Raw genomic sequence first — 14,608 nt, 5'->3', positions numbered from 1 at the left:
AGGGCCCTCCTTTGTACTTTCTCGATCGCAGATTGTACATAATCTAGTCAGTGTTACAAAATCTCTCGATCTCCCTGTCATGACCAGTGAAGTAGAAACATGATGTAGTCTGGTTAGAAAACAGCCATCTTCATTTCTTTTGGCATTTCGGTTCAAGGGAGGAAGTCTCATTTAATGATAGCAATGAGCAATTGACCTTTTCGAAGAACATCATTATAGCAAAACTGCGGGGAAGTAAAATGGTGGAAGAAGGGATTGACTGCCCATCTTTTACACAATCTGACAGTATCAGAAGTCATTTGGAACAGCCATAATAGGCGTACATGTATATGCTGGCCTTTACCTTTGATAAGGTATTTAATCTTCACAGAGACAGACATAAGAAAGTTCTAGATTTACCTTCTGCTGGTGGTAGAGAGTGACGTTGAGCACACTGGCGTTGCGCTGGGCCAGGAGGGCCACAGAGCCCTCCAGGGTGGGCACGGTCAGGTTAGCGTACACGGTGTTGTTGCTCATGGTGAAGTTCACGGTCGCGTTGACCCAGTCGTAGGCGGTGACGTTGACCACCAGGGAGTGGTTGAACTTGGTGAAGTAGATGTCGCTGATGTTGAGGCCGGTGGTGTTCATGGTCACGTTGACGGTGCAGTCGGGGTGGGTCAGGTTCAGGGAGGCGGACACGTTCAGCTCCGTCAGGTTGTGAGCGTGAGACACGTTCAGGTAGCCTGGAGAAAACAAAGAAACGCGGTTAGTTAGGTTCGCCATGTACAAGGACTGATGGTGTTACATCAATAATGTGATCTTCAGTCTATTTGCGTCCGTTTTGGGACGTCTTACGGGGTCCACGACAAACACGCAGTGGGATCGTAGTGAAGAAGGCCTTCTCCGCAGAACAATCATTCTTCAGAAAAGCCTTGTACACGATCAAAGGTGTCTTTAATGAGAACTATAGTTGTCAATAGACTACTATCTTCTTTTACTACCAGATATGCTACGAGTAGATGGTTGTCGAAAGTGAATATTCTATTGGAAAGTTCTAATGATTCAGTAATCATTTGCGTGTCCATTTAGATACCTTGTCTCGTATCCCTCTATTGTCTGTCTTAGTAGGATAAAGTAACTCTATATTTTATGGCATGCAGCATAAGACCTTGTAGTTTTAATAATGTAAAGCATTCTCTATGCCGTTATGTATGGTTAAGCAAAGGCATTGTTCCTTACTCTGCATGGTGAAGTTGAGGAAGTCCAGAGTGGAGTTGGCGGTGACGTTGAACAGGTTGACGATGGCGGACTTGTTCTGCACCAGGGTGGTGTTCAGCACCTGGGTGTCCAGGGTCAGGTTGTACACGGGAGAGCTCACGTTAAACTGCAGACGGACAGAAAAAAACATATGTATAAACCCATGTAAAAAGACAAGACACAAAGCATCATGGAGGTCCGTTGGATGACGGTTTGCTTGCTTATAACTTCAGCTTCATAACTTTACTTCAGTGCCCTTGTGTATAGTGTGATTTTGTAACATGTTCGTTTGCGTGCCTGTATATGTATTGTCATGTAAATGTGTATTTGTATCTACTATGTACAAAATTTGTAAAAATCAGTGTAATTCAGCTTGGTTGACTTTGTAAACTGGCTGCAAGGCTGATTTTATTAATAAAACTTGAACTTGAAACTTGATATTGGTATAACAGAAAATCAGCACCAAGGACAGCCCTATCTTCACTTCATTTAACGTACTGTCTTCTTCACTGAAGGAAGCCTTAGCTCTTAGAGTTTCTTAGCAGATCGCAACATAGGGTTGGAACTGGCCATGGTACAATTAAAAAAACTAAAGATTGTAGAAATTGAACGAGGGGGATGTCAGGGTGATGTCGCTCCCTAGGCTGACTGCAGTCTTGTCTTTCTTGGATAGCACAGACACTGCAATTCAAGTGCTCTAGACTCAGCATAAGCTGAATGAGTCTTTATGACAATACCGTACCATGAAGGTGGTGTTTCCGAGGGCAGGCAGGACGATCTTGGGGTAGAGAGTCATGCGCGGCAGGGTGAGGTTTCCGATGTAGTAGGCCACGCTGGGGACGTAGGGGATCCTCCAGACGTACTCGGTCACGTTCCTGAGAAAGAAGTTTGAGATATAGAAGAGCTCAACCTTATGCATACAAATATGTAATACATTTTGTATAGAAAGGAAAAACGAAGAAAAGTGGAAGCCACCACTGTTCAGAAGTTTAATGTCATATTCGAGGGACGTCCCAAAGCTTATTTACACCAGAGAGAAGGGAGGAAAGTCGTGTTAAGTGCCTTTCCCAAGATGGGTGGCATAGGGCACGATTCGAACCCGGAATCTCTTAATCTTGGGTCTGGGCTGAGCAGGGTACCGCTACGCCACACAAACCCACCACATGAAGAAGAAAAGCACATAAGACTACAATCCGACAAAAGAAAGCTGAGAATGAGAAACAACTGTTACAACAACTACCTGACGACGGGCAGGGTGTAGTTGAGCACCAGGTAGGTGGCGTTGCGCAGGTAGTCGGTGGCGTTCAGCATCTGGTCGGTGGAGTTGAGGAAGTAGGTGACGTTGTTGGCGATCTCGCTCACGTTGCCGAGGAAGGGCAGGCTGATGTTGGTGTACACGCGGGTGGCGTTAGCCAGGGTGTACAGCCAGGTGGTGTTCAGCTTGAAGTCGCCGAGCTGGCAGGAAGACATTAAAGAATGAGTTATAGGAAAATACTCTTAACCACGACGGTTTACCAGATGCCTTTGACCCAGTGTTGACATTACACTTAAGAGAAACCACTTGACAAGTAAGTCTCCCTGGGTCAGTCTACTGAGGAAGATCAGAGTGACTGGTCTAAATCTCTAGATGAGAACAATTTCTTTGTGTTGGATCAAAAATTGTAACAGTTACTTTAAACACTTTAAAACTACAACCACAGATGAACTTTCATGACACTTGGCTATTATGACTACATGGTTATTATTGAGTTTAGTTGTGGGGAGTAGCTACCTTGGTGGTGGGTTAAAATGATCTTTACGTGTGTGTGAGGGAGTAATTACCTTGGTGGTGGGGGTATCCAGCTTGAAGATAGGGAACTCCCAGGTCTCGTTAGACTTGCTGTAGCAGAAGTAGGTGGTGACGTTGACGCGCTGCAGCTGCTGGGGGGAGGAGGTCTCGTTCAGACGCAGGACGTCCCACAGAGAGATGTTGTACAGACTGATGTACTGCAGCAGGGTGGCGTTGGTGGCAGCGGTCTCGTTAGCATAGATCTGGACAGGGAGAGTTGAAATCAACTTTATTGTGCTTAGGAGAAATATACAATACACAAGATGAATGGTTATACACTTAGGACAGCCGCACAAAATTTGAGTTGGGAACCCATACAGAAAAGTACAAATTTTGAATGTCTTAGAGGTTCTGACTATCCAAGCTCTACTGTCTGAAGTGCGAGTGAGAAGTGTCAGACCCGCCCTGTCAGACTCTGCCCCAGGTGCACCACTTAGTGATTCTGAGTATCCAAGCTTTACTGCCTAAAGTGTATTTTTAAAGGTAGGTAGTTTCTCACGTGGAAGTGAGTATACCTCTTGGAGATTCTGTGTAATTTTGAAGTCGGATAGTGTTAGACAGAGAGTGAGCGAGCATTAGATTCAGGTAGTTTCTCACCTCGAAGTGAGTCCTGTTCTTTTGCTAAGTCTGGTTTTAGGCCTAGTGTAACTCTCAGAGATTCTGAGTGTCGAAGCTTAAGATTCTAAGTGTCCAAGATATCCGAAGTGCTAGTGAAAAGTGTTAGATCATAGTGTCTTACCTCGAAGTGAGTCCTGTTGTTGCGCACGGTCAGGTTCTGGGCCAGGTGCAGCTTCTGCACGGGCGTCTCGCACCAGAAGGTGTGGTTGAAGGTGACGTTCTGCTTCTCCCAGCCGACGGCGATGGAGGCGTTGTGCGTGACGTTGCAGCGCACCCCACTGGTGGCTGTAGTTGAAGGACAGACCGGTGATCACCTCGTTGTAGTAGGGGACGGTCAGGTTGGCCTCGGCTGGAAGGAACAGGACAGAAATGTGTTAATTGCCATTGAATAAATATAAAGATGATATGATATTTTATTATTAAAGTTGCAACAAGGCAGTACTTTTATCTCCAAGCAGATCTTTTGGTGGCTGCAAAGACAGTAACAAATAATTATTGGCCAGACAATCGTGACGCTTTTGGCAAGACATCTGCTTGAGGATTACGGAAGACTAGGGACTAAGATGATACTAGCTTGTACTTGTGTGAGCATTCGTGAAACGCCATGTCATAGATATATTGATAGAATCTATACAGAACAGTGCATAGGGCCAAATCTACGTTCCTGAAACAAACTGACTTATGATCAGAACAGTGCCTGATCCTAACCCTAACTCTTTCAGGCATAGAACTAGATAGGCAGGATACAATAGGTGCTATCAAATCCCAGGCGTACCCTTGGTGGTGAAGTTGAGGAACTCCAGGGTGCTGTTGACGGTGTAGTTGAACCTTCCAATGATGGAGGTCTCGTTCCTGAGCTCCACGCCGGCGGAGGTGTTGTAGACGGGAGACCTAATGTGTATTATAATGTATGTGAGGGATTGTATATTCTTTATTCAAAACAGTGGTCAGCATAGCAGCAGTACATAAAAAATTATGGACCGCTGAATTGTGCTGACCTTGCATAGTACATAATACAACGTAGGTACAAACAAAACCATACAGATTCACGACAATTGCAAAATATATGTACAACACATAAAGACTAATTCTGCATTTGGCTGTTATACAGTCTAATAGTGTGATGCAGAAATGAATATATTGCTTGTCTTATCAATTGTAATTTTTGTAAGCAAACTCTTTGCAGTTCTGGGAGTCTTATCCCTGCTGTAAGGTTGGCTTTTCGGTGTCACGAATAAAGATCATTGTCATGAATAAACTCTTTGCAATTCTGGGAGTCTCATCCCTGATGTAAGGTTTTGTTTATTTGTTTATTAGAATTCACCACAAGTACAAACATACAAGTGGAAGGGAGGACAAAACAGGTGTATTGACACCTTTACAAGTTGTCCTCCCAAGGTTGGCTTTTTGGTGTCACGAATAAAGAAAGATGAATTACCTGAGCTGTCCGGACACACTGAAGTTACCCATGGCGGGGATGGGCAGGTGGACCTTCCTGGGCAGGTTCAGCTTGTAGGAGGGGATCACCTGGGAAGGCAAGCAGATCATAGAGTCAATACATTGGACGATTGGTGTTCTGCGGTGTGGAGAAGTTTTGTGGACTGTCAGACTGTCCCTAAGGCTTCCGGTTACGAGACTGTGTACATGTATGTGTGGGTGGGTGGGTGCAGCCAGTGTTTCTACATTTTGCTCCACTGCGTCCCTTCTTCCCTTCAGACAACCTTATATGGTTCTGAATTGTGGCTCAGACACAGATACAGATATAGACTCAGATACAGATTCAGAAGTGCATTCTTGTATACACAGTGACTATCCAGAACCGTGCCTGATCCTAACCCTAACCCATTCAGGCATAGAACTAGATAGGCACGGTTCTGGCTACATAGACCTTCCATAACCTACTAATTGATCATGAGTAAGAATATAGATATCTAGATAAGTAGAGAAGTACACACCTTGGGCATCTTGGGGATCTGGAAGGGCAGGTACTGCTGGACCTCCTCCATGGTGGGGATCCTGGGCAGGGTGATGTTGGGGAGCAGCTCCAGGGGCAGAGTCAGCCTCATCTCGGGGACGGTCAGGTTGGTGCAGGGGATGGTCCACTCGGAGATGTTGAGGGTGGTCAGGCTGACGTTGATGGAGGGGGTGGTGTAGTTGATGAGAGGGATGCGGAACACGGGGATGGACGTGTTCATGCCTGTCAAGTCAGTCAATTAAGAAAATTTATTGCAAATTCATTCCCGGAGGGCTAAATGCAGATTACAAAGTAACATAAAAGAACAATGAAACGTAGTATAAAATAACTAAAATCTACATGATAAAAGGCAGTTGTCTAGAGCTATAGCTATGTATAAAACTATGTCTAAGGGGTTTGACTTCTCTTTTTTAGACCATGGAAGACGTAATGTCCCACCTTTTCTAAAATTAGTGGGTTTTGGGAAGTTAAAAGAAGAATACGTCGATGAAGGTTAGACATCCGGGTAATACGATGCGCCAAAAACAGTTACTCAAGCAACTGGATATGATTTTGAAAACGTCAGACGTTTCAGCTATAAGTATCCACTAGCTTTCGTCAGTGACTGAGAGACCAGAGGGGAAAAATTCCAAAAAAATTGTCTTCACTTTATTTGCATATCATTCAATAGTTTGTGCTTATAAACCTGCATTTCCCCTCTGGTCTCTCAGAAATATTGAAAATCAATTTGTCAAAATTGAACTAGGCCACCCAGGTGTCCGAAGATTAAATAAATAAAAAAAATAAAATCATCATACCCAGGCGGATGGCGGGCACGGTGTAGTTGATGAAGGGGATGGTGATCTCAGGAGTGGTGACGTTCATGTAGCTCAGCAGGGGGGTGAAGTCGGGGATCTGGGGCAGCTGGATCTTCTCCAGATCGGGGATCTGGATCTTGGGGGTCCTGATCTTGGGGATCTCGATCTTAAAATAAAAAAAATGAATGAACTTTATTGCTTGGTGGTTGTACATGGTACAATAAAGTAGCAATAACAATGTGATCATTGACAATGTGATCAATGACAACGTGATCAATGACAATCAAAGAAACTACAGGAATATGAACGTATACGGCGTATTGACATGATGTACGTCAAGCGTTTTTGTCTGTTACAATCCTTTCTCTCTTTCATAAGGCACTACGTGTGTACATATACATATTGGCCTCAGTACGTAGATATGGAGTCGGGCATGACGTATGAAGTAGACCGACCTTCATCCAGGTGATCTTGCCGAAGTCGTAGCGCCACACACCGGAGATGTTGAGGTACTGCAGCTGGCGGTAGGAGGTGGTCCTGTTCATCCCGGTGATGTTCCAGATGGACACGTTGACGTAGGGGATGCGGAAGTCCAGGAAAGTCAGGTTGGCGCCGACGGAGGTGTTGTGGACGGCCTCGATACGCTGCCAGTCGTTGACGATGCTGACGTTCTGCAATCAATCAATCAATCAGTCAATCAATCAATCAATCAATCAATCAATCAATCAATCAAGTGGTTTATTGGTAAAACAAGGAATTTGCAGCCACAAGCTGAATTACATCCTGTTGTACAATTAATTCATTTTAAAATTCATCAGTATACAGTAAAAATCATCAAAATTATTTACAATTACTAGCATTAAAACTTGGTTACACATGAAGATCGAAAACACTGATTGATTTATAAAATTGCCACAGGAGGGACAACATTTCTTTAACGTTCACATAACAGACGTTACATACAGATAACAATTCATGTGCTCATACATGATTATTTAAAAGCGATGTCATATATGGGATACTACTGTGGGCTGGAATAAACTCCCACCCGGTGTTAGAACTGCACCGTTGATACAGACGTTCAGAACACTGTATGCTCAAAGTGACCTCTGACTTCCCTCCCTTATTACGACCTGGCATGACCCCGATTACGAGTAATGGATCACGATTATGATTTGTTTTTGGTGTAAATATTGTTGTAATTCCGTGTATATATGTGTCGTACCCAGGGCCACTCTAAAAAGCAGTGCTATGACACTGAGTAGTGCCACCCTGGTAAAAGAATACAGAAATAAATAAATAAACTGTTCTCTGTTCTTACCTGGGCGAAGCAGGTGGAGTTGACGTTGGCGGTGACGTTCCAGGTGACGTTCTGCCTTTCCCAGGCGATGTCGGCGCTGACGTTGTGCGTCATGTTGGTGAGGAAGGCGGGAGTGGAGAAGTTGAAGCCGGTGTAGGGAACAGTGATGTTGATGGACGGGATCTCGCACCTACAGGGTACAACAAGATATTACACTTTATTGAGAATCACATTGTTGCCACGCCATTGTATTAAAACCAATAAATCGTTCGTTAGAAAGGAAACTACCATGTTTACTTGGTGAAGCCTGGGCCCTCTTGGAAATCAACAATTTACTGTTGAAGAGGCCACCCAGGTCTTTATAAGATGAAATGAATAAAGCAATAATCGGCACAATCATTATGGAATATTAATATTGCAATCAATAATAATAACAACCATTGCCTTGATTATGAATGGTCAGTAAGTTAACTATATACTGCAATTGATAACTGTAAGTTGTATATGAGACACAACATCAGGCTAGAGTCCTTAAATGTCTTAAAGACATATTAACAGACAAACGACTTATGGAATATTATGGATTTAACTACCTTGCGCTGGTGTTTGTGCTGATCTTGACGGAGGTGCAGAAGCAGCTCTCCAGGCGGGCGGTGTGGTTGAGCTGGACACGGTCGGCCTGGGCGGTAAGGTTCCAGAACAGGGTGGTGTTCATCAGGCTGACGAAGGCCGTGGCGTTGTGGGTCACGTTAGCCAGCATCTCGGGGGTGCTGATGTTGAACTGGATTCAAGATTCAAGATATCTTTATTGAGCTATTGCAGTGAAAATATCACTGAATTGCAGTCAATTTACAGACAATGTGTTTTAATGTAACAATTTGTTTTAATGTAACAATTGCTTCTTCTATTCTTGTTACCAAGTTATTTAACTTAAGTGCATTTGGCCCGTGTAGGGCGTGAACATGCAATAAAGTTCATTGTCATTGTCATTTAAAAACGTTCACAAAGACATAATATTGCACATAATTCTGACTCCTTTGGTTAAGAATACTTGTTTGCAGGGAAGTATATTACTGCTCGTAAGACTAAGATCTTTTAGTTACAGCATAAAAACGTTAAAAAAAATGTACCTGCAGCACGGGGAAGGTGATGTTGTTCCTGGGCACCCGCACGAGGGCGCTGCTGTTGGAGGTGACGTTGACGGACCACTCGTTCACCAGCACGGTGGAGTTGTGGCGGACCTGTAATATTGTTTGTGATTAATCAGTGGTAAAAATTCATGTTTTCAGTATTCTACAATATTGTAGAAATTTACAATTTTGTTCTGCAATTCAGAAATACTTGAACCTATCATGGCATGTACAAAATTGCATGTTGGCAAACATTTTACATGCAATTTGACAAATTCATGCAAAATTACTACTATATCATAGTGTCAGTAGTAAAGTTAACATAATTGGTCTTGATGATACTATGCCGACGCCATTGAACTCTTGCCCAGATTTTTTCAGGCTGCAAAATTGCAGGTTGCCTAACATTTCTTATGCAATATTGAAATGTCTCCTTTGCTTATTCTGATTATTTTGAGCGAATAAAACAAACAAACCTCGAAGGACGGGGTGCTGATGTTCATGTAGGGCATGGAGGCGTTGCAGGAAGGCATGATGGCGGTAAAGGTCTGGTTAGCGGTGATGTTCACTGTCGGCCTGATGAACTTGTTCAGGTAGGCCAGATCGTAGAAGCCCAGGAGGCAGCACTCAGGGGTGGACACGTTCACCAGGGAGTTGTGCTCGGCCTCAATCTCCACGGTGGTGATGTTGAGGAAGGGCATGGAGATGTTGGCGCGAGGCAGACGGCCGTACACGGTCTGGTTGACGGTGACGTTGAGGCTGGGGGTGGCCAGGCGAAGGATGGGGACCTTCAGGGACACGCTGGAGTTGTGGAAGGCGCAGATGTCCGGGCTGCTCACGTTCAGGAACGGCAGGGACAGGTTGCTGGGGCGCACCTGTGTAGAAATACAATTTGTTACGATTTTAGTTTGGAACGGTTCGTGGAACGTCCTGAAATGCTTTGGCTGTCCAGACAACAAAAGTGAAAGAACAATAATGCTAGCTCCACCATAGCATCTAACAGCACCCTACTTTGGTTTAAAACTGACTTAGAAAACTACTTGCCATTGTATCCCAGTACCTTCTGACTAGCCTGGTCTTTCATAGCGTAGTGCCATCCCTTGAAGCTTCTTTGATGTTTTCTAAATCTGACAACTCACATGTTAGTCTATCCCTGCATTTTGAAGTATCCAAAGGCAGATAAGGTAAGGTGAAAGAAGAAGACAACTACCTTGAACAGCAGAGTCTGATTGCTTGTCATGTTGATGTTGTATATTCGTTAGGGGGAGGACCTAGTATAAGCCTGATAAATGTTTCTTTATCATTTTCTCTTATACTTGCATTTAGCTATGCCTTTTTCATGTGCAGAACGAATAAAAAAAAAGGCAATTACCTTGAACAGCAGAGTCTGGTTGCTGGTGACGTTGATGTTCTGGCAGTTGGCCACGAAGCTGGAGTTGTGCTTGACGTAGAACTTGGGCGTGGTGACGTTGATGTAGGGCATGGTGAAGTTCATGGGCGGCACGCGCAGGAACACGCTCTGGTTGGAGCTCACGTTGACTGTGGGCAGGGCCAGACGCAGCGGCTGGTAGAAGGTGAGGCTGGCGTTGTGAGTCATGTTGGTCTTGATGACTGGGGTGGAGATGTTCACCAGGCGCAGGGGCAGGTACCAGTTGGGGTATGGCTCGATCTGAACAAAAAAGGACAGTTTTAGTTGGTACATCATATTTCAGGAGGCTTGATCTGAACAACACATTTGGGACTTGATCTTAACAATGTAATGGTCATTTTTATTACTTCTTTACAACATATATCAGCACGATTTGAATAACCATCAGAACCGTGCCTGCTCCTAACCCTAACCCATTCAGACATAGAACTAGATAGATACGGTTCTGGATTTAATATACATTATACACCTTGTATGGCCAGCAACTTATATCTCTTAGTATATCCTCTGTGAGAGGTTTGTCGTACAATGCTTTATGTACCTGGAAAATGTCATAGATTGTTACGCTATCCATGTAATAATGTCTTGTGCTCCATTGTCAGTAGGGTTACAGTACTTTTTTTAAATTGTAATACCCACAGACTGGTTGGGCTGCCCTGGCTCTGTGTGGTTATAACAGCCAAACCAATAAATAAATAAATAAATAAAGTTGTTCATACCTCGATGCCGGCGCTTGTGTTGGAGGTGATGTTGACTGACAGGAAGGCGGCCTGGATGCTGGAGTTCTGACGCCAGTAGTACATGGGGTGCGTCAGGTTCGTGAAGAACGTGGCGTTGATCTTGGACTCCCACGGGCGGGTCAGGTTCCACTCCAGGGAGGTGTTGGTGCGCTCTGTCGTAAGGCACAAACCCAAAAACCTTTAGTCATTGCCTGTATTTTTTGACGGTGTCGCTCAATGCAAGGCCAATTATTTTTTGGCCACTTCTAGGCATAGAGCTAGAGGTACTTGAGTATAGTGTAGTTATGTCAGGAGATGGCGGTGGACCTTTGTTTTGAAGCTTTGTGGATTGTAGTCGGAAACTATTAAGTATTAAACAGTATTAATACGGAAGTATTAAATGTATTCTTGTACATAAGGTCTTGTACACAAAGAAATTATCTGTCAGTTATAATACTACATCGAATGATAATAGCGGTTATAGTTATATTCATGACACTGTATCTTGGAAGGATACTAGGCTAAGTATTCTTGTACCTGTGCGTGTAAAGCATTAATTGCAATGCGTCACATATCATTATCAGCTAAGCTCCCTTGGTAGGAATAAGAGACCATCCGATCCATAGGCATGGTCACTTCTTTTTGTAAATGATATCTGTGATATAGTCTCTATCATTGTTATGTCTATCCTCCTCATGACTTCAAAACGATATTTGAGCTTCTTGTGACTAACTAAAGTTCAAACAAAGAGATACTGACGGGCATAGGTGTAGTTGAAGTACTCGATGGTGGAGTTGGCCTGTCCGAGTGCGCTGAAGCCGAGCACAGTGCGGTTGTACTGGGGCCTGGCATGGGTGCAGTTGAACCCGTAGGTCATGTTCAGGATGGGAGAGCTGGCGTTCAGGCTGTAGGTCAGGTTGCCTGGGGAATAAAACGGGAAATCGTTAGCCACACTAGACGTTGCATACATCCACGGTCCTAGAGTGCTACCATCACCTCTCGAGATGGAAGGATGCCTACTACAGAAACCCAAGGTTTCTAGCATGTTTACAGTTTTTAATGGTACATTATATTTCCATTGTCATTTGTCACTTCTCAGGGGCATGCTGCCTAGAAACTAAACGGGAAAATGTTCAGTACCCCCAAATTTCAGACTTCTTAGAAGTAGGCTTCCTTAATTACCAAATGTCGACCATTAAATCTTGCTTGCCCCCAGGCAGATTCTGATGTTCTACCAATTTCCAGTGTCTTTTTGACCTTCTGTCATTCTGCCTGTCAATCGTCTCCCACCCACGTGCTCTCAACCTACTCTATCATGACAAACAGACACACAACCCCACAGCTATGCCACCCCAAACAGTACGTCCGTACCTGGAAGTAATTAACGTTACATGAAATGAAGTACAGGAAAGTTACCTGGGCTGGGGATGGAGATGTTCATGGGCACGGTGAAGGCCGGGATGCTCCTGGGCATGGTCACGTTCAGCAGGTACGGCACGTAGATGTACTCAGGGATCACCTGGAATCAACAGTACAGGGTTAGCACCACATACAAGCAGTATGTCCAACACACTGTAAGTGTTCAAACTGTTTTAGTTTGAACTGTTTTAAGCTTATGTATATATTTATGTTTACCGAAGGAAAACATATGCTTTTGCTCAGCTTCTTCTTCTTCTCCTCCTTCTTCCGTTCCAAACCAATAAGGTCAGTGACCAGGACCAGACGTCTGTCACCATGGTAACTAGTGTTGGGTTTCATCATGTTGCAATTTTATAGAAGGAGGGATTTAGACTCCTGTCTGACGATATATATATATGAATGTGTTTGAGTAAGAATTCACAGAGCAGCCATATGCGAAGGTAAACATTATACATTTGTATTTGCAAATGTTACTTCTCTAGTTGTAATCATATTTCATTTCAGCTGTTGAAAGGCTGCTAATTTATGATCTGTAATGATAAGTAGGATGCATTAATGATGTAGATAAACCATTCGTTCATTCACCTGAATAGACGGCACGGTGATGTTGTAGCCTGTGAAGGGGATGCAGATGTTGAAGGCGGGAGTGCGGAGCCCCACGGGGATGGTGATGTTGGGTGTGCTGAGGTTGGCCAGCAGGGGGATGGGCAGGGTGTAGTTCTCCTGGCTCTTGGTGTAGTTGGCGACGCCGCTGATGTTCAGATACTGCAGCTGGCGGGGGGAGGACACGTTCTGCAGACCGATCAGCTCCCACACGCTGAGGAAAATAGTGGAATGAAAAGTTTATTGATCAAAAAGGAACCACATCGCAACTATAGGCTAAAATGGTGTACTTATTTTACAGGCCGTGCTGGAAAACAGGTTAGTCTAGGTTCACGGTGTACGGGACATATCTCGACTTCTTCGCAACATGGACTGGGAAAAGTTTCGGCAAAGTTTCGTGGACGTAGCGGTGTTAGTGAGAGTTCGTGTACGTGTAAGCTAGTGTAAGACCGACTAAGGCTAATCCTACCTGTTACGTCCATGAATTATAGGCATCCAGGTAATCGTTACTGAAACAACTGGATTTGTTTTGAAAACTGTCAGACGTTTGGAGTAGCATCCACTACTTTTCGTCATTGACTGATGTAGAACGTAGAGATTTTGCGAGATAAAAGAACTCCAAGACTAGATATGACTTGATCTGGTTGATGAAGAGACAGAGTGTATCTCGAAAGTTCCCAGGAGTAGCGTTTTGTTGTGTGTATACATTTGTGGAAAGAATCCTACCTGGTGTTGTAGAATGGCACGGTGACGTTGATCCAGGTGAGGTTGGCGACCACGGAGGTGTTGTGGATGACCCAGCTGCTGAGGTCGGTGTTGCAGAGGCTGGAGTTGTGGGTGAGCCTGAGCTGCTGAGCCTGAGCGGTTATGTTCATGGTGATGTTCTGGCTCTGGCGGGTCAGGTTGGCCGTGATGTTGTGAGTCAGGTTGGCGTACAGAGCGGGCACGGTCACGTTCACCCAGATCAGGGGCACACGGGTCTCGTTCAGCCTGGAATGAGTGAATGAATAAATGAATGAAAGAGTGAATGAGTGAATGAATGAGTGTTCTGGTTCTGAGGTTGGCCGTGATGTTGTGCGTCAGGTTGGCGTACAGAGCAGGCACGGTCACGTTCATCCAGATCAGGGGCACACGGGTCTCGTTCAGCCTGGAGTACGAATGGTTTTAATGGTTTATTCAATCACATTCATTCAAGTCACATCAGCATGCGACTACACTTTTGGCTGAATTGGGGTACATTCACAAGTAGTGGTCTTCAGCTTCAGCTTCATACTTGAATACAATAAATCTTTTAAGACTTTTTTGCATGTTCATGCCCATTGGGCTAAATGCATACTTACGAGTATGATGTTACATCATGTATTGAATACTCAGTACATCCAATAGAATGAAAAGTTAGCGTAAAGTATCAGGAACTACTATGTAGTACATTTATCCAATCTGAGTCTTGAATATTTCTCCCTTTTCAAAGCAACTGGAGATGAATTAACACATTTTCTATCATTGAATAACAAAGAACTTGAATTTAAAATAGAAATATGTCGGGTCATAGCA

The 14,608-nt window shown here is 44.1% G+C and overlaps 1 protein-coding gene across 2 annotated transcripts in view; it reads right to left on the bottom strand.

Moving 5' to 3' along the window:
* Positions 1 to 2,476: 2,476 nt before the first annotated feature.
* Positions 2,477 to 14,608, bottom strand: part of LOC109469506 — a 35,041-nt gene continuing 22,909 nt past the window's right edge. For both annotated transcript variants that reach the window (XM_019768030.1, XM_019768031.1), the window contains 18 exons: positions 13,781 to 14,044; positions 13,037 to 13,268; positions 12,449 to 12,551; positions 11,792 to 11,953; positions 11,033 to 11,205; positions 10,257 to 10,553; positions 9,361 to 9,759; positions 8,885 to 8,995; positions 8,348 to 8,535; positions 7,776 to 7,944; positions 6,910 to 7,125; positions 6,455 to 6,620; positions 5,638 to 5,879; positions 5,121 to 5,209; positions 4,458 to 4,573; positions 3,804 to 4,031; positions 3,058 to 3,267; positions 2,477 to 2,691 (listed from right to left, as the gene is read on the bottom strand). In XM_019768030.1, the coding sequence (XP_019623589.1) occupies positions 3,257 to 3,267; positions 3,804 to 4,031; positions 4,458 to 4,573; positions 5,121 to 5,209; positions 5,638 to 5,879; positions 6,455 to 6,620; positions 6,910 to 7,125; positions 7,776 to 7,944; positions 8,348 to 8,535; positions 8,885 to 8,995; positions 9,361 to 9,759; positions 10,257 to 10,553; positions 11,033 to 11,205; positions 11,792 to 11,953; positions 12,449 to 12,551; positions 13,037 to 13,268; positions 13,781 to 14,044 (3,166 nt within the window). In that variant the 3' untranslated portion in view covers positions 2,477 to 2,691; positions 3,058 to 3,256. The remainder of the gene's footprint in view (positions 2,692 to 3,057; positions 3,268 to 3,803; positions 4,032 to 4,457; positions 4,574 to 5,120; positions 5,210 to 5,637; positions 5,880 to 6,454; positions 6,621 to 6,909; positions 7,126 to 7,775; positions 7,945 to 8,347; positions 8,536 to 8,884; positions 8,996 to 9,360; positions 9,760 to 10,256; positions 10,554 to 11,032; positions 11,206 to 11,791; positions 11,954 to 12,448; positions 12,552 to 13,036; positions 13,269 to 13,780; positions 14,045 to 14,608) is intronic.

This window comes from Branchiostoma belcheri, unplaced genomic scaffold, assembly GCF_001625305.1.
Source record: "Branchiostoma belcheri isolate BF01 breed outbred unplaced genomic scaffold, Haploidv18h27 scaffold205, whole genome shotgun sequence".
In the NCBI taxonomy this organism is placed as follows: Eukaryota; Metazoa; Chordata; class Leptocardii; order Amphioxiformes; family Branchiostomatidae; genus Branchiostoma; species Branchiostoma belcheri.
This window is presented reverse-complemented; position numbering and strand designations above follow the sequence as displayed.